This window comes from Epinephelus lanceolatus, chromosome 1, assembly GCF_041903045.1.
Source record: "Epinephelus lanceolatus isolate andai-2023 chromosome 1, ASM4190304v1, whole genome shotgun sequence".
In the NCBI taxonomy this organism is placed as follows: domain Eukaryota; kingdom Metazoa; phylum Chordata; class Actinopteri; order Perciformes; family Serranidae; genus Epinephelus; species Epinephelus lanceolatus.
The window spans coordinates 23,658,350-23,675,434 of record NC_135734.1 but is presented as its reverse complement, the minus strand read 5'-3'; the positions used below and the strand labels follow the sequence as shown (position 1 = coordinate 23,675,434).

The window sequence follows — 17,085 nt, the reverse complement described above, 5'->3', positions numbered from 1 at the left end:
TTTGTGTCAATTGAGACAGGCGCTCAGCACCAATAGGCGCCGGAGGAGGTGGCATATGCTAATGAGTGACAAATGTCCACTGACCGTGACCTTGAGAAACACAGTATAAAGGAGGGCACATCTCACCAGGCTGTTATTTCGTTGTGGTCGTCCTGAGGTCAGTGGACAACTTTTTGCCTTTGGTTTGGTAGGTTGATCACATTTTACGCGCGGGCTGGCTGCCCTTTAAAGCTCCTGTAGAGTATTAATTTGATTTACAGCAGTATGGTTATACTGTTGACTTTTGCTGGCACGTGTCAGTTAACGCGTTGTAGGTTTCTGTATTGTTCTCACTTTGTGATAGAGGATCTGCGCTCTTTACGCACAAGCAGCGCTTTCATGGAGGGGTGAAGTTAAAACAAAGAAACAGCTGTAACACATAAAGAACTACTGACCCTAACGCAAAGCTTTGTTTTCTTACCAAAGGAATTCCTCATATCACTGGTGCGTCCGCTTTTGGGGACCGGCGAGGAGCTGCCACCATGTCGCGCTATGACATGAAGGACTTCGGGGAGGCTGCACCGTTTTTACGCAAAACGGACCTGGAGCTGATGGCGGTGCAGACTGTCGCTTTTGACGGTAGGCCTGATGAGGAGAGTTCAAAGAAGCGGAAACTTAGAGGATAAAACACATCTACAATATATGCATGTTAGAAATTAATTCAGTTTTTGATTCAATGTGAAAGTCGTGTTTGTATTTAAATAAGGCAAACATGCGGCTGATGGTGTGAGATATCTGTTTGTCATCGCAGGTGTATTTGTTGCAGAGTTTTTAAAGAAACAGTCTGGAAACATGGCAAAATATATATAAACAACATTACTTTATTAAACAAATGAAATAATTTCACCCAGCTGTTTTGTAGAAGTAAAATGTTATAACTTTTCCCTATTTTATTTTTAACATTATTTGAAAACTGCTATATAAATAAAGTTTTTAAATAATTTCTCCAATAACACACTTGCGGATGAATATTTATGCCACAGGCTAATTTGTGTGATATTTAAATTTGATGTGTCTGCCAATATTTGCATAATGAAGAGTTTTGCTGTGTCCCCACATCATCCCACTCAGTGCACCCTCTGTGCTGTGCTCTTAGGTAAGAAGCGAGCCTGGATCCCTGATGATAAAGAGGCGTACATTGAGATTGAGATCAAGGAGATCAGCGGTGACAAAGTCATTGTTGACACCAAAGATGGGAGGGTAAGTGGTCATCCCTCTGCATGCAGCAATGAATGAAAACCTGAACCATTACACCTCATCTCCAGCAGTACAGAAAAATCCCATGTTCCCTTCTCATGACTGCCTGCGTCCATCCCTTTAGACCCTGACAGTGAAGGAATGTGACATCCAGCAGATGAACCCTCCTAAGTATGACATGATCGAAGACATGGCCATGCTGACACACCTCAACGAGGCTTCTGTGCTGTTCAACCTGCGCAAACGCTACTCCGCCTGGATGATCTATGTGAGTCTCCCTTTATGGACTGATGGTACTTCCTCTCTCCCATGTTTCCATGTTCCCTGAAGAGGCATGATTACCCAGATTAAATTACAGAGTTCAACTGAAGGCTTGAGCAATGTCAACCTGTCAGCAGCAGAACTGGTAATTTTGCCTTCAGGTGATGCATCACAGTGGGTTATGTCCTTTTTTCCTCAGACCTACTCCGGGCTCTTCTGTGTGACGGTAAATCCATACAAATGGCTGCCCGTCTACACAGCCCCTGTGGTCTCTGCCTACAAAGGCAAACGCCGCACTGAGGTTCCGCCGCACATCTACTCCATCGCAGACAGTGCATATAATGACATGCTGCGCAGTGAGTGTACACTAAAATATAACCACACACAGTGCACATTAGCACATTCATACACCGAATATAAACTCTCTGAATATAAAGTGTGCAAAGTATTCAGTGTAAAAAGACGCTTGTCTCTTTAAGTTTGGTGAAATTAAATTTTTTTAAGGCAACCCAGACACACAACTATTTTAAGTTAAAACAAATAAAAGTAATTTTGTCATGATTCAAAAGAAATAAACTTTTCTAGTCATATAAACTTAATCTTAATTCAGTTGTACTTAAATCCTGAGTTTAAGTACAACTGAATTAAGATTGCTTTTTAATTATTCTGAAATTGCTAATCAAGTTCAACTTAAAAAAAGACTTTTTTATGTTAAAACATCTAGTTTCTTTCAATGGTGCATACTCATCAGTCAAATGTATGTTCTCTTCTTCAGATCGGGAGAACCAGTCCATGCTCATCACGTAAGTATCATCTGATTTAAACTGATATGTTTTATTGTCTTGTCACAAATTAGAGAACAAACAGACAGATTGTAACTGTATAAGCAGCCATATAACATGTAGACCGTCCACACACAACCACTTTAAAGATGTGATATTTTTTTCCTCCACAGTTTTTGGCTTTACTGAAATCTGTTATTCACTTTTTTTCTTTTTTGTAACAAGCAGTGTAATTATATAAATTTACAAAACCATTACCAGTTTCGTGACCACCAGTTTTTACCTGTTGTATGTATACTTTGTTATTTTTTCACACTCCTATAGCGGAGAATCCGGTGCTGGCAAAACTGTCAACACGAAACGTGTCATTCAGTATTTTGCCATTGTGGCAGCCATTGGGGAAACAACTGCCAAAAAAGGAGTAAGGCTGATGTGGCAACAATTTTGTTTCCCAGCTTTTTTTGCTGTATTTTATTTTTATTTTCTTCATGTTTTTTTTTTTTTTTGGTCCCAGGAATCCTTCAGTGTTTCCCCTTTAAACCTTGTCCATACATTTTCCTCACTGTCGAAATGGTGATTGTGAGAACTGATTACATTCATGTCTGAGTCTTTACCCTCATGTGTTGTGTAGCCCTCTCCAGCCACTTTACTCTTTCTTATTGGTTTTTAATTGTTTTTCTTTTTCCCTTTCCATGTCATTTTTTCCTTGTTTTTTTATTGTTCAAAATTTTCCATTATCTTTCCCTTTGCTTTAAGTTTTGCTTTTGACTTTTCTGTGTTTCATTTTTCCTTTTTCTCCCCTGCGTTCACCACACTTCATCATATAAAACAAGGTGGCCATTGGTTTTTTTTACCACAGCTTTAACAACCACTATCTAATTTTCCAGCTGGTTATGATGTTTTCCTTTGCTTGTGAAAGCATTTTTCAATCATGCTTTATATGACAGGAAACTCATTCTTTTTTATTTATTTATTCTTTTGCAGCAAGGTCCTGCCACCAGAACAGGGGTAGGTTTAAGCTGCAGAAAAAAATATAATGCACCCACATTATGTTAAACAGCTAATAGAAGCAGACTGGAAATTGGTTTAAAAAAAAACAAAAAACAACTTTTAATCCTCTCTCCCAGGGGACTCTTGAGGATCAGATCATTGAGGCGAACCCTGCCATGGAGGCGTTTGGTAACGCCAAAACGCTGAGAAATGACAACTCATCCCGTTTTGTGAGTACCTGGAAAATCCCCTGTATATAGTCACACATCAGGGCTTTTCAGGCCAAGGACCCCTTAACTGATCTAAAATTAGAAACACTTATATCCACTGATGAATTTAAGGGCATCATAAAGAATGTGGTGACAGAGACATGTGTGTGTTTTTCTTGAGAGGCCACTATACTCGAATAGTTGTTGTTTTATTTAATTTCATTTTTTGTATTACATGTTGTATTTGTTGCATTTATGTGTTCTGATCGGCTGCTGCCTGAGATTTTCAATCTCAGTGGAACTTCTGGTTAAATAAAGGTTAAATGAATGGAATAAATAAGAGACAGCAGGGACTGCCCTACATATATTGTATAAAATTGAGCTGCATATTAAACTGGGCCTACAATATATGTCATGGTTTAATGTTAAATAATCAGTGCCGTGTGCTGTAAATTATTTTTTAATCAATAGATTCATCTTTGCTAATGATATGTTGGATTCATGTTAATGTGTATTTGAAGACATGTTTAAATTTTTGAAGAAAAAAAAACAAAACAGCAACTTCAATTTAAACATAAATTATCAAACAATAATTTGGCAGTAACTCTGAGCCCATGTTGAGGTATTTTTTATTTTCTTTATCAATGTCTGGAGCATTTAAGATATATATCCTCCGCAGGGCAAGTTCATCAGGATCCACTTCGGACCTACTGGCAAACTGGCCTCAGCTGATATTGATATATGTGAGTTAATTGTCAAACATGCATCCATCATCATCATCATGTGTTTCTCTTCTTGTTCCATGCCTAATATGAACATGTCTCTCTCATTTCTGCCCTTCAGATCTTCTGGAAAAATCCAGAGTGATATTTCAGCAGCCTGGTGAGAGGAGCTACCACATCTACTACCAGATCATGTCGCAGAAGAAACCAGAACTGTTAGGTCAGTCATTCTGGCTGCTTTGGATATTTTAATACGTACTTTTGCAGGACTGCTACGTGATCCTGTAAACTCTGTGTTCCAGACATGCTGCTGGTGTCCTCCAACCCGTACGACTACCACTTCTGCTCCCAGGGCGTGACCACCGTGGAGAACTTGGATGACGGACAGGAGCTGATGGCCACTGACGTAAGAGCTTTTATTTTGTCCACATGGAGGGAAATCCAGCTGCATTTTAATAGAGCGCATTGATTTAGATTAGACATAGGTTTGTGAGGTTGTGAGAGGATTTATCTTGGGCTTTTTTACAGCACGCCATGGACATCCTTGGCTTCCTGGCCGACGAGAAGTATGGCTGCTATAAAATAGTTGGAGCCATCATGCACTTCGGCAACATGAAATTCAAGCAAAAGCAGCGCGAGGAGCAGGCGGAGGCTGACGGCACTGAAAGTAAGAACCAATAACGACGTTTGGCATGGAATCTGATTTTAAAGCAAATTTATGATTTTTTTTTTTTTTTGTCCTATTTGGTCACCAGGTGCGGACAAGGCCTCATACCTGATGGGCGTCAGTTCAGCTGATCTCATCAAGGGCCTCCTGCACCCAAGGGTGAAGGTGGGGAATGAATATGTGGTGAAGGGACAGAATGTCGAACAGGTGAGGAGATGCGTCATCTGTTTGGTCTGTGTGTCATTATTTTGATACCCAGAGAGAGAATGAATGAGTTAATTTCTCTGTAATATGAAGTGAAAAATAAGGCACGATATGTCAAACATGTAAAAGCAGAACTGCGGTGTCAAACGTACTTTACAGGGTGGAAAGAAAAATTCAGTGTGTTCAGCTTCCCTTCATTCTGCTGGACGACTACTATGCTGATGAGGAACAGCTTCTTAATCCCCAGTCGATCAATACACTCGCCACTTCACACACCGTGGAATCTAGTATCTAAGCAACAGAAGCTATTCATGTGAATGACAGCTGTATTCCCTCTGTGTGTGTGTGTGTGTATGTGTGTGTGTGTGTGTGTGGGTGGGTGGGTGTTGTAGGTTAACTATGCTGTTGGTGCTCTGGCCAAAGCCACATATGACCGCATGTTCAAATGGCTTGTGGGACGGATCAACCGCACCCTGTACACCTCCCTGCCTCGCCAGTACTTCATAGGGGTGCTGGACATCGCTGGGTTTGAGATCTTTGAAGTAAGTTCATCCATACAGCATTATTATTATTATTATTATTATTATTATTATTTAAAATTCAGAATAGATTTATGAATAACTATTTACTGTCAGACTGGTTTCCTGTTTCCATATTTTGGTTAGGTATCAACAGGTGCTCTGTTTGTGCCTCGTCCTTTCTTATCGTGATGAATTAGCTCTACTGCAGGGTGAATCTCCGTGACATGTTTTTCATGCTACTCACTTCTAACGCTTCCCCTGAACACCTGTTACTCTTTCATTTGCAGTTCAACAGCTTTGAGCAGCTGTGCATCAACTTCACCAATGAGAAACTGCAACAGTTTTTCAACCACCACATGTTCATCCTGGAGCAGGAGGAGTACAAGAGGGAGGGCATCGAATGGACCTTCATCGACTTCGGGCTGGACCTTCAAGCCTGCATTGATCTCATTGAAAAGGTAGAGAGAGTGTTTTGTCACATAAGGGATGAAATTGAATCATAAATGAGTTTCACAGAGACATACTTAACACTCTGCTCTTCCTCCAGCCACTGGGCATCATGTCCATCCTTGAAGAGGAGTGCATGTTCCCCAAGGCCACAGACAGCAGCTTTAAAGCCAAGTTGTATGACAATCACATTGGCAAATCACCTAATTTCCAAAAGCCAAGGCCGGACAAGAAGCGCAAGTACGAGACGCATTTTGAGCTGGTGCACTATGCCGGAGTGGTAAGTGTTTTCTGAGTTAATCCTTAGATTAATGAATCCTTAGAAACAGAATTCAGTAAGATGGATGTCCCCCGCTGTTTTTATAGGTACCATATAACATTATTGGCTGGCTGGACAAAAATAAGGACCCACTGAACGAGACGGTAGTGGCGTGTTTCCGGAAATCCTCCAACAAGCTGCTAGCTTCTCTGTACGAAAATTATGTTGCCTCGGATGCAGGTACAGTAAACAGGAGTCTGACAGAAGACAGTAGCACCTTAAGGAGGTCAAATGAATGACTTTGCTAATTACCTTGCAGTGCCCGAACACAAGAGTGGCAGCAAGGAGAAGAGGAAGAAGGCTGCCTCCTTCCAGACCGTGTCTCAGCTTCACAAGGTGAGACTGAAGACACAGAATAAAATATTCCATTACTGATGCAGGTGAAAGCAGACAGAGGTTTTTCCAATGTTTTGTGTGGTGCGAGAACTTGGGACGGAGCTGGGACGGAGGCAGTTAAGACTTGCAGTGATGTTTAGGGCAATGATCACATGAACATCACTTTAAGTCTGTGCTGGCTCCTCTCTCCTTTACATCAAGGATTTCACATGTGAGGAACATAAAGTCTGGCAGAATTAAGTGTTTTACATCAAGATTTTGCTGTTATTTTTTGCAGTGAGTGGTGTTTTAATTGTGGTGGAGGTATTATTGTTTAACTTCATTTATGTTTCTCCAACAGGAAAACCTGAATAAGCTGATGACCAATCTCCGCAGCACCCAGCCACACTTTGTTCGCTGCATCATCCCTAATGAGACCAAGACTCCAGGTAACACACAGCATAATCCTCATACATCATCTCGAGCTAAACAAAACTGGTCTAGACTTATGTTTGAAATGTGCTCTGTGCAGGGATCATGGATGCATTCCTGGTGCTGCACCAGCTGCGCTGCAACGGTGTGCTGGAAGGCATCAGGATCTGCAGAAAAGGCTTTCCCAACCGCATCCTCTACGCTGAATTTAAACAGCGGTACAGCTCACGTTTAGATCACTTCTGCATTACATGGTATGGACTTGGAATCAGAGTGATAATCTGTCCTAAAACGCTCCTTTTTTTTTTTTTTTTTTTCCCCCCCATCTATTCAGCTACCGCATCCTGGACCCCCATGCCATCCCAGATGATAAGTTCATGGACAGCAGGAAGGCTGCAGAGAAGCTGCTGGCCTCCCTGGAAATTGACCAAAGCCAGTTTAGATTTGGACACACAAAGGTAGGAAGTAGCAGATTGTGTAAAGCAGAGCCGTGAATGGCAAAATAGCCAGTGGAGGGAAAAGCTAAATTAAACTTTATTTAAAGAATGGATAGTGTGATAGCATTTTTTTTTTAAATCAGCGTGTGATTCAGTGCTGTGCAAGTTATTGCAAAGTAGGAATAAGTTGCAGTTACTTCTGCTTGAATTACTTTACCAGTTAGCATATAAAAGTCATTAGTTACTGAGGAATGTAACTTTTGCATTCCTTTAAATATCTGCTTCAATTTTCTTATTTAAACACATTTAGCTATATTTTTTTAGTGTTGCTGTGACAGAGTAATGAACAGTATAGTGGAACAATAAAACAGAAGCACAGCACATGGACCACAACAATATATTTTTTGTTCTTGATCTCAAGGACTGAAATATAATGTCTGTATTTTACAAGACAACAAGCTCAAATTGCTTCACAATTATGTGCAGTGACGGTCTAATCCTGATTAATTGATACATGTCATTCATTGCGCTGCTGTAAGGTTGGGTGAAGTTAGATCATAACCTGGAAAAAGTCTGGGGAATACGCTGCATTGTCAGCTATGATCAAGACATAAGTAATGAGCAACAAGCCAATTTAAAATTCAGTAATTGTAATTGCAGTATTTGATTTAAAAAAGTAAGTAGTGGGGCACCTCTGGCTTAGCGAGTAGAGTGTCCGCCCCATTTGGCCTTTGCAGTGGCTTGGGTTCAATTCCAGCCTACGGCCCTTTGCTGCATGTCATGCCCATTCTCTCTCCCCCCTTCCTGTCAGTCTGAAGCTGCACCGTAATAAAGGCAATAAAAGCCACCAAAAGTAATGGAATTACAAAGTTACTCCCAACGCTGGTAATAAATCTATAATATTATCTCTAAATGTGTGTGATCGATTCTCAGTTTTCATGGTTTCAACTATGCAACTGTCAATCGTGGATATACAGTATCTGTATAAGTGAGAGGTGTATATAGTGTGTAAAGATTTTACATGATTATTACTTTGTCAAATTTTATCTAATTTATATTTTTCATCCTTATTTACCACTCAGTCATTTCTTCTGACTTTTAAGCTGCTGTAATGTGTGAATTCTCTTGGTGTAGGATTAATAAAGTCTTATAAAAATGTTTTATGATGAGGTTGTTTAAATTTTTCAAAAAAGTGCTGTCAAATTTAATAATTGTTTCATCCCCCCCCGTGGCCTCATGTAGGTGTTCTTCAAAGCAGGCCTGCTGGGTCACCTCGAAGAACTGAGGGATGAGCGTCTGGCCAAAGTCCTGATGCTGCTGCAGGCAGCCGCTCGTGGCAGACTCATGAGGATGGAGCTGAAAAAGATCATGGAAATGAAGTAAGACAACTTTTGTTGACAAACTCACTTTTTTTAAATAAAGCCAACTGAATATAAAATATATGCATATGTGGAGGAATCTTAATACCTTGCAGGAAGGTGAAGACATGGATACAAAAAAAAAGACCTCCCCCAACAGTTGCTTTTCTGAACAGGTTCAATAGCAACACAATCAGCTGCGAGCCTTTCAGCTTGTGACACACTATACCTTAGTGTTCACTCCCTCGCTCTAGTATGTGTGGTATGCAAGAGCAGTGTTATCGGCGTGTGTGAGGCGTGTGCTTGTCCATGTATGGTTACCAGGCATGTGTGTGGCCTTACTGTTAATAAGGGCTCCATCCCTCTCTCACACACTCACACACACGGGCACATACATACATACACACACCCCTCTTGCAGGTCTCCGGCCATTCTCTCTATCCACTCTCTATAAATTAAACAATGCTGACGGTGTCCTCAGAGCCAGGTGGCGACATGTGTCAAGTGGCAGCTGCTCGGGCCCTCCCTAAAAATACAACCCCCGGCCCCCTCCCTGGATGCCCGATGGCCCCTGGCCCCTTTTGTCCGCGGCGCCTGTACTTCTAAGTGAGTGCATTGATGGGATATGTGGTGGGTGACAGAGGATTAAAGTCGGCCATCGGACAGAGGGCTTTGGTTTCTAAATAAACACAGACGCTCACCTTTGAGAGGCACCCAGCATGGAGTCATGTCAAAAATGCAATCAGCTCCCCCACCCTCACCTCCCACCCCGACGTGTGCACGCTCACTCAAACTCACCCTCTAAACACTGACAGGGAGTCCTTGACCAGTCTGCTCTGGGTCCATATTTAGGGCTGCGAGACGCCATTCTACTGAGACCAAATCAATCTGGTAACCCTGTTTGGTCACAGTCGTGAAACATCAAAAGCAGCATTAGGTGTATGATTTCATTACGCATCCCTCTGTGTATGATTAGATACAAGAGAGTGGATAGCAGCAGGATTAGTGCCAGAATAAGTAACTAAATAAATAAACGGGGAACTCCAGGATAAATCTTTCTGACCTTCTTCTCTTAACTTGATCTGAACTTCACTTCTGCTGGTTTTAACAGTAGTCGCCCCTCCACCACCCTGTCAGATGAACTCATATCTACCTCTTCATCCATACTACCACCAGACACGTACCAAATGTGTGCATTTTTAATAAGCTATGCTAACATTATTATCTATATAAAAGTACATACAGGCACAATATTTGTTTAAACAAATGAACTGCAAATATTTAGCTTGATTTAATCAAGTTTGCATCTGTAATATTAGTGGCAAAGCTACATGTTACAACCATTTATCCAGTACTTTTAGCTAACTAGGTAAACTGTTTATCTGTTAGCTAACTATTTCAACCATTTATCAAGTACTTAGCTTAACTTACTACTTAAATAATTCATTCATTACTTTTAGCTAACTTCTTCAACCATTGTTTCATACAGTACTTTTAGCTAACCATTTATCTGCTAATTTTAGCTAACTGTTCAGCCATTATTTTATTACTTTTAGCTAAGTGCTTCAATCAATGTATAAAGCAACTTAACTAACAGTTCCAACTGTTTAGTTTTTCAGATACTTAAGGTTTTTTTTTTCAACCATTTTAAGTGTTATTTTTTTACTATTTAAACTGTCTATTTATTACTCTTAGCTATTTTTAACCATTTATCCAATACTTTTAGCTAACTAGGTAAACTGTTTATCTGTTAGCTAACTATTTCAACCATTTATCAGTTACTTAGCTTACTACTTAAATCATTTATTCATTACTTTTAGCTAACAGTTTCAACTGTTTAGTTTTTAGAGTACTTAAGTATTTTTCAACCATTTAAATGTTAATTTATTATTATTGCTCTTAGCCATTTTTAATTATTTATCACATACTTTTAGTTAACTGTTTAGACCAGTGATCCTCGGGCCACAGGTGCTGGGTGACCTGTTGATCATTTCTGGGTGACCTGTTGATCATTTCTGATTTACAGTGAAAATAAATTTATTCACACTGGGAATTCATTTTGCAGAAGTGACCCAAAAGCGTCAAAGCAAACCGAGCATCCCTTGTTGAGACATTTCTACTTGCTTGTTAACTAGTTTTCATGCACTCTCAATCCCAAACTGTGGTGTTCAAGTGTGTTATTTCATCTTGTGTACAGGGAGGCTCTGATGATAATCCAGTGGAACATCCGGGCCTTCAATGCTGTCAAGCACTGGCCCTGGATGAAGCTCTTCTTCAAAATCAAGCCTCTACTGAAAAGTGCTGCCACAGAGAAAGAGCTGATCGCTCTGAAGGAGGAGATGGCCAAGCTGAAGGAGGCTCTGGAGAAATCTGAGGTCAAACGCAAAGAGCTGGAGGAGAGACAGGTCAGCCTGGTCCAAGAGAAGAATGATCTCTCTCTACAGCTGCAGGCAGTAAGTGGCACACTTCATTTATTCGCATATCCAGCTTTTGGAAAAACAGATAGTGCTGTGGGAATGCACTGAAAACATTCTCTTTCTCCCCTGTAGGAGCAGGACAATCTTGCAGATGCCGAGGACCGCTGTGACCTACTCATCAAAACTAAGATCCAGCTGGAGGCCAAAGTGAAAGAACTCATGGAAAGGCTGGATGATGAGGAGGAGATGAACGCTAATGTGCTCGCCAAGAAGCGCAAGCTCGAGGACGAGTGCGCTGAGCTCAAGAAAGACATTGATGATCTGGAGATCACACTGGCTAAAGTGGAAAAGGAGAAACATGCCACTGAGAACAAGGTAAGGAAACTGGAAAAGGAGTGAGTTGCCTCCAGAGGGCGCTTACAGGCCATAAACATTTCATGAGTGTCACATATATTTTCTTCCTCTGGCCTGCAGGTGAAGAACCTGATTGAGGAAATGGCAGTTCTAGATGAAACCATACTGAAGTTGACCAAAGAGAAGAAGGCTCTTCAGGAGGCTCACCAGCAGACTCTGGATGACTTGCAGGCAGAAGAAGACAAAGTCAACAGTCTGACCAAAGCCAAGGCAAAGCTGGAGCAACAAGTAGATGATGTGAGTTTATTTATGATCTGAAAAAGCACAGGTGGTGACATATCATATGCGTAATATGTAAAATTTACAACCTTCTTCCTGTGCATCAGCTGGAGGGATCACTGGAACAGGAGAAGAAGGTGCGTTTGGACCTGGAACGGGCCAAACGTAAGCTGGAAGGAGATCTGAAACTCTCCTTGGAGTCGGTTATGGACTTGGAGAATGACAAGCAACAACTTGAGGAGGTCCTGAAAAAGTGAGTTTTCATATATATTCACGGAAAAACATGATCTTGTCATTAAGAAGTAATGATTAATAATGATTGCCAAATGTTTTTTTTTTTGTTTTTTTTTTTTTACCAGGAAAGACTTTGAAATAAATGCGATGAGCTCAAGGATTGAAGATGAGCAAGCCTTAGTAAATCAGCTCCAGAAGAAGATAAAGGAGCTACTGGTGAAACTAGTCTCTTCATCTCTTCTATAGCTGTCATATGACATCAGTTTGACAAAATAACTGACCATTGCTTTTGTCCAGGCTCGCACAGAGGAGCTGGAGGAGGAACTGGAGGCTGACCGGGCTTGCAGGGCCAAAGTAGAAAAGCAGCGTGGAGATGTGGCTCGTGAGCTCGAAGAGCTAAGCGAGCGCCTGGAGGAGGCTGGTGGGGCCACCTCGGCCCAGATCGAGATCAACAAGAAGAGAGAGGCGGATTTTCTGAAGATGCGCCGAGACCTAGAGGAAGCCATGCTGCACCACGAGGCCACGACGGCTACCTTGCGAAAGAAGCATGCCGACAGCGTCGCAGAGCTGAGCGAGCAGATCGACAGTCTGCAGCGAGTCAAGCAGAAGCTGGAGAAGGAGAGGAGCGAGGCAAAGATGGAGGTTGATGATCTGGCCTCTACTGTGGAGCAGCTCTCAAAGGGCAAGGTAGAAAAAAAAGGATAAGATCTAAAGTAGTATGGGACCAAACTAGGTCAGTTCCTTCAAAAAAATGTTTATCTCTTTTTTGCAGGCGACTTCAGAGAAGACGTGTCGCCTGTATGAAGACCAAATGAATGAGGCTAAAGCCAAGGTTGAGGAGCTCCAGAGGCAGCTCAATGACACCACAACCCAAAAGGCCCGTGCTCAGTCCGAGAGTGGTAAGGACCTTTCATTTTATGATAAATCCACAAACAGATTTGACAGAGCAGTTCATAACACAGATACCTTTTTCTCCTTTCCGTGTAGCCGAGTTGAGCAGGAAGCTTGAAGAGCGGGAATCCATGGTCTCCCAGCTCCAGCGTGCCAAGAACTCCTTCGGCCAAAATGTCGAGGAGCTCAAGAAACAGCTGGAAGAGGAGAATAAGGTCAGCTCCTTATCACTACATCAGTCAGTGGTGGTTATATACAAAACTGGTTGCTACCTCTGCAGAAATTCAGGGCTTCTCCATTTCAACTAATTGCTCTCTACCATCATGATTGGTCTCTTAAGGCTAAGACCGCCCTGGCTCATGCACTGCAGTCATCTCGTCATGACTGTGATCTTCTGAGAGAGCAGTATGACGAGGAGCAGGAAGCCAAGGCTGAGATGCAGAGAAGTCTGTCCAAGGCTAACGCTGAGGTGGCTCAGTGGAGGACTAAGTATGAAACTGACGCCATCCAGAGGACTGAGGAGCTGGAGGAAGCCAAGTGAGTGAGATATATTTCTAACTTGCAGAATCTGATTGTACACAATGATTGTTTGAATGTACATCACATGTGTTTGCCTCTCTCTTAGGAAGAAGCTGGTGACACGTCTGCAGGATGCTGAAGAGACAGTGGAGGCTTCCAATGCCAAGTGTTCTTCTCTGGAGAAGACAAAACATCGGCTCCAGACAGAGATCGAGGACCTGGTTATTGATCTGGAGCGTGCCAATGCTGCAGCCGCTGCCTTGGACAAGAAGCAACGCAACTTTGACAAGGTATTAGCTGATGGCAGCTGTGAGAGGATTGCATTAGCGGTCATTCTAATTAGTTAGATGACTTTATTGCGCATCTGTTTTATTACCTGGTGACTTGGTAGGATTGGGTTCTGGTATCATCTACAACAACGCCAATTTATGACTCTTGCTCCACTGCAAAAATTGGTCATGTTGTTTCCTCCAGGTGCTGGCTGAGTGGAAACAGAAGTATGAAGAGTGCCAGGCAGAGCTGGAGAGCTCTCAAAAAGAGTCGCGTGGTCTGAGCACAGAGCTCTTCAAACTGAAGAACTCTTATGAGGAAACCCTGGATCATCTGGAGACTGTCAAGAGGGAGAACAAGAACCTTCAAGGTGCATAACGATGTAGCTGACATCATGAATATCCAGTTAGAAGGTTACCTTAAAACAAATGACTAGTTTTTCCTTGACTTCATACAAAATATAAACAGTATTTCTATCTCTGCTTCTCCAGAGGAGATCGCTGACCTGACCGATCAAATCAGTCAGGGAGCGAAGACCATCAGTGAGCTGGAGAAAATAAAGAAGAGTCTGGACATGGAGAAAAGCGAGATTCAAGCTGCCCTGGAGGAAGCCGAAGTAAGCAGTTTTCTGACTTCCTCTTTCTTGCAGTCTGGGATTTTTTTTGAGGAGACCTACAAAATATCCTTAAGGCTTAAGTGTCTGTCTGTCTCAGGGCACTCTGGAGCATGAAGAAAGCAAAACTCTCCGCATCCAGCTGGAGCTGAACCAGATCAAGGCTGATGTTGACAGGAAGCTGGCAGAGAAGGATGAAGAAATTGAAAACCTTCGGTGAGATTCATTGATTACTCGTTCTTATATATAGCAGAGATGTGATTCTATCACCACTCTGTACAAACAGTTTTCTCTCCATGACGTCTTTAGCCGCAACCACCAGAGAACACTGGAGTCCATGCAGGCCACCTTGGATGCCGAGGCCAAGTCTCGCAACGAGGCAGTGCGCCTGAGGAAGAAGATGGAGGGCGACCTGAATGAGATGGAGGTGCAGCTGAGCCATGCCAACAGGCAGGCCGCTGAGTCCCAGAAACTCGTGAGAAACCTGCAGGTTCAGATTAAGGTGAGTTCATCCAGCAGCAAGTCGATGAACTTAGCTGATGTGACAGATTCATTAGTACACAGAACAAATTCCATCCATCCAAATCCTTTGCTTGTATGTTATCTGTGAGTCCAGGACATTCAGTTGGAGCTGGACGACACTCTTCACAAGAACGAGGAGCTGAGGGAGCAGGTGGCGGTGACAGAGCGCCGCAATAACCTGCTAGCTGCTGAGGTTGAGGAGCTAAGGGCCCTGCTGGAGCAGAACGACCGTGCACGCAAGCTAGCTGAGCATGAGCTGCTTGAGGCCACTGAGAGGGTCAACCTGTTGCACTCCCAGGTAGGAAAAAACATTTAAAACCCCCGTGCAGTGGATGAAAAATAAATCACTTCATAATTCACTTCAAATAAATAAAGGGATGGTCACTTATTTTCAGGCTGGATAGTGTTTGCTAGCTGTAAATATCCTACAGAAGCAAGTATCTCTCGCATATTTGTTGCTCTCTGGTTCAGCTGCTGTGATTATTGATGGTATGTTTGGTTCCATTAAATCCCAGCTAGTGTCACAAATGAAAAAAAGAAAAAATTGAAAACAAGAAATTGATATTTTAATCCTGAAATGATTCCTCAAACTGACTCTTTTGCTGCAGAACACTGGGCTGATCAACCACAAGAAGAAACTGGAGCATGATCTGTCCACACTGTCAAATGAGGTGGATGATGCTGTGCAGGAGTGCCGCAATGCAGAGGAGAAGGCCAAAAAGGCCATCACTGATGTAAGATCTGGAATATATGAGATACAAAGTGCATGATTTAAGACATTGCACTAATTCAAAATGGATCTGCATGGAGTTTGATAGTGATTTCCACCCATTACCATTAAACATTTATCCTCTGACTTCTTGTAGGCGGCAATGATGGCAGAGGAGCTGAAGAAGGAGCAGGACACCAGCGCCCATCTGGAGAGGATGAAGAAGAACATGGAGCAGACCATAAAAGATCTGCAGATGCGTCTGGACGAAGCTGAGCAGATCGCCCTCAAGGGCGGCAAGAAGCAGGTCCAGAAGCTGGAAGCTAGGGTGAGAGATTAGACAAATTAAATGTTGATGTAGTCACCTGATGATCCTTTTAACAGGTCATGACTTTTCACACTGGCTGGTCATTTTCTGGTCTTGCTGGTAGGTCAAAGAACTGGAGAATGAATTGGAAGCTGAGCAAAAGAAGAGTCAAGAGTATCAGAAGGGAGTACGCAAGTATGAGAGGAGAATCAAAGAGCTCTCCTACCAGGTAAACTACCAGAATGTTTGCACATATGACATGCTATGGTGTCAAATATGAAGGCATGTTTGTAAGAGCTACCTGTACTGTCTGTGCAGGCTGAGGAAGACAAGAAGAACCTGGCCCGCCTGCAGGACCTCATCGACAAGCTGCAGGTCAAGCTGAAGAGTTTCAAGAGACAGGCTGAGGAAGCGGTGAGTCCACTATCAGCAGTTTAGAAGTATTTATCTGTGATAAGTTATCCTAAGCACCTCTTCACTTCACTGTACACTAAATGGTTTTCATGGTTTCCTCCACTCTGCAGGAGGAGCAGGCAAACACCAACCTCTCCAAGTACAGGAAGCTCCAGCATGAGCTTGATGATGCAGAGGAGAGGGCTGATACGGCCGAATCGCAGGTCAACAAGCTCCGGATCCGCACCAGGGATCAAGGTAGCAAGGTCAGTAAACTAAATACATTTCATATTACAGTATGCTGCCGAACTGTATGACCTTTAGAAGTATTTATTAAAATTAGCCGGCAGGCTTTACAACAAGAACTAATCTGAGAAGAGACTGGATGTAATCCTCTGTTGAAGATGACCTCACATAGCCCTCTCATGTGATCTCTAGTGCGGTCATGAGTAACTCTATGATACTGTGTATGTGGTTGCTAATAAACATCCCTGTCCTGTGTATTTCAGCATGCTGAATGATGTGAGGCTGAACGCTGCGGACAAACATATCACAGCCAGCCAGCTGCAACAGCTGTGCTCGACTGTGACAACGCACCCAAATAAAGACTTCAAATATATACTTTAAATATGACTGATTTGTTTTTTCAGTGTGAATATGTGATAAAGATAGAAATC

The 17,085-nt window shown here is 42.4% G+C and overlaps 1 protein-coding gene across 2 annotated transcripts; it reads left to right on the top strand.

The window, feature by feature from the left end:
* Positions 1-123: 123 nt before the first annotated feature.
* Positions 124-17,031, top strand: myh7ba (myosin, heavy chain 7B, cardiac muscle, beta a). 2 transcript variants are annotated; one of them, XM_033626701.2, is made up of 44 exons: positions 124-187; positions 466-618; positions 1,136-1,239; positions 1,361-1,504; positions 1,697-1,853; positions 2,273-2,300; positions 2,604-2,700; positions 3,264-3,287; positions 3,407-3,499; positions 4,158-4,221; positions 4,322-4,420; positions 4,503-4,606; positions 4,729-4,867; positions 4,956-5,074; positions 5,464-5,613; positions 5,880-6,050; positions 6,140-6,319; positions 6,406-6,538; positions 6,618-6,694; positions 7,035-7,122; positions 7,206-7,323; positions 7,440-7,563; positions 8,785-8,921; positions 11,098-11,353; positions 11,450-11,692; positions 11,792-11,968; positions 12,058-12,203; positions 12,310-12,400; positions 12,482-12,871; positions 12,957-13,083; positions 13,172-13,290; positions 13,416-13,612; positions 13,701-13,884; positions 14,069-14,234; positions 14,356-14,480; positions 14,578-14,693; positions 14,787-14,979; positions 15,094-15,297; positions 15,608-15,733; positions 15,866-16,036; positions 16,140-16,244; positions 16,334-16,429; positions 16,540-16,674; positions 16,918-17,031. In XM_033626701.2, the coding sequence occupies exons 2-44, from the start codon at positions 522-524 to the stop codon at positions 16,927-16,929; spliced, it is 5,826 nt and encodes a 1,941-aa protein (XP_033482592.1). In that variant the 5' UTR covers positions 124-187; positions 466-521; the 3' UTR covers positions 16,930-17,031. The 2 variants fall into 2 exon arrangements, with proteins under 2 accessions (XP_033482592.1, XP_033482594.1); XM_033626703.2 differs by lacking the exons at positions 124-187; positions 466-618; positions 1,136-1,239; positions 1,361-1,504; positions 2,604-2,700 and having other exon boundaries at positions 1,766-1,853.
* The last annotated feature ends 54 nt before the right edge of the window (positions 17,032-17,085 follow it).

Excerpts from the sequence above, each read along its gene's own strand:
- myh7ba (XM_033626701.2), top strand. The coding sequence starts at position 522 with ATGTCGCGCTATGACATGAAGGACTTCGGGGAGGCTGCACCGTTTTTA. Across the intron at positions 7,324-7,439 it reads TACGCTGAATTTAAACAGCG|CTACCGCATCCTGGACCCCC; the intron begins GTACAGCTCACG and ends CCATCTATTCAG. Across the intron at positions 14,980-15,093 it reads ACCTGCAGGTTCAGATTAAG|GACATTCAGTTGGAGCTGGA; the intron begins GTGAGTTCATCC and ends CTGTGAGTCCAG.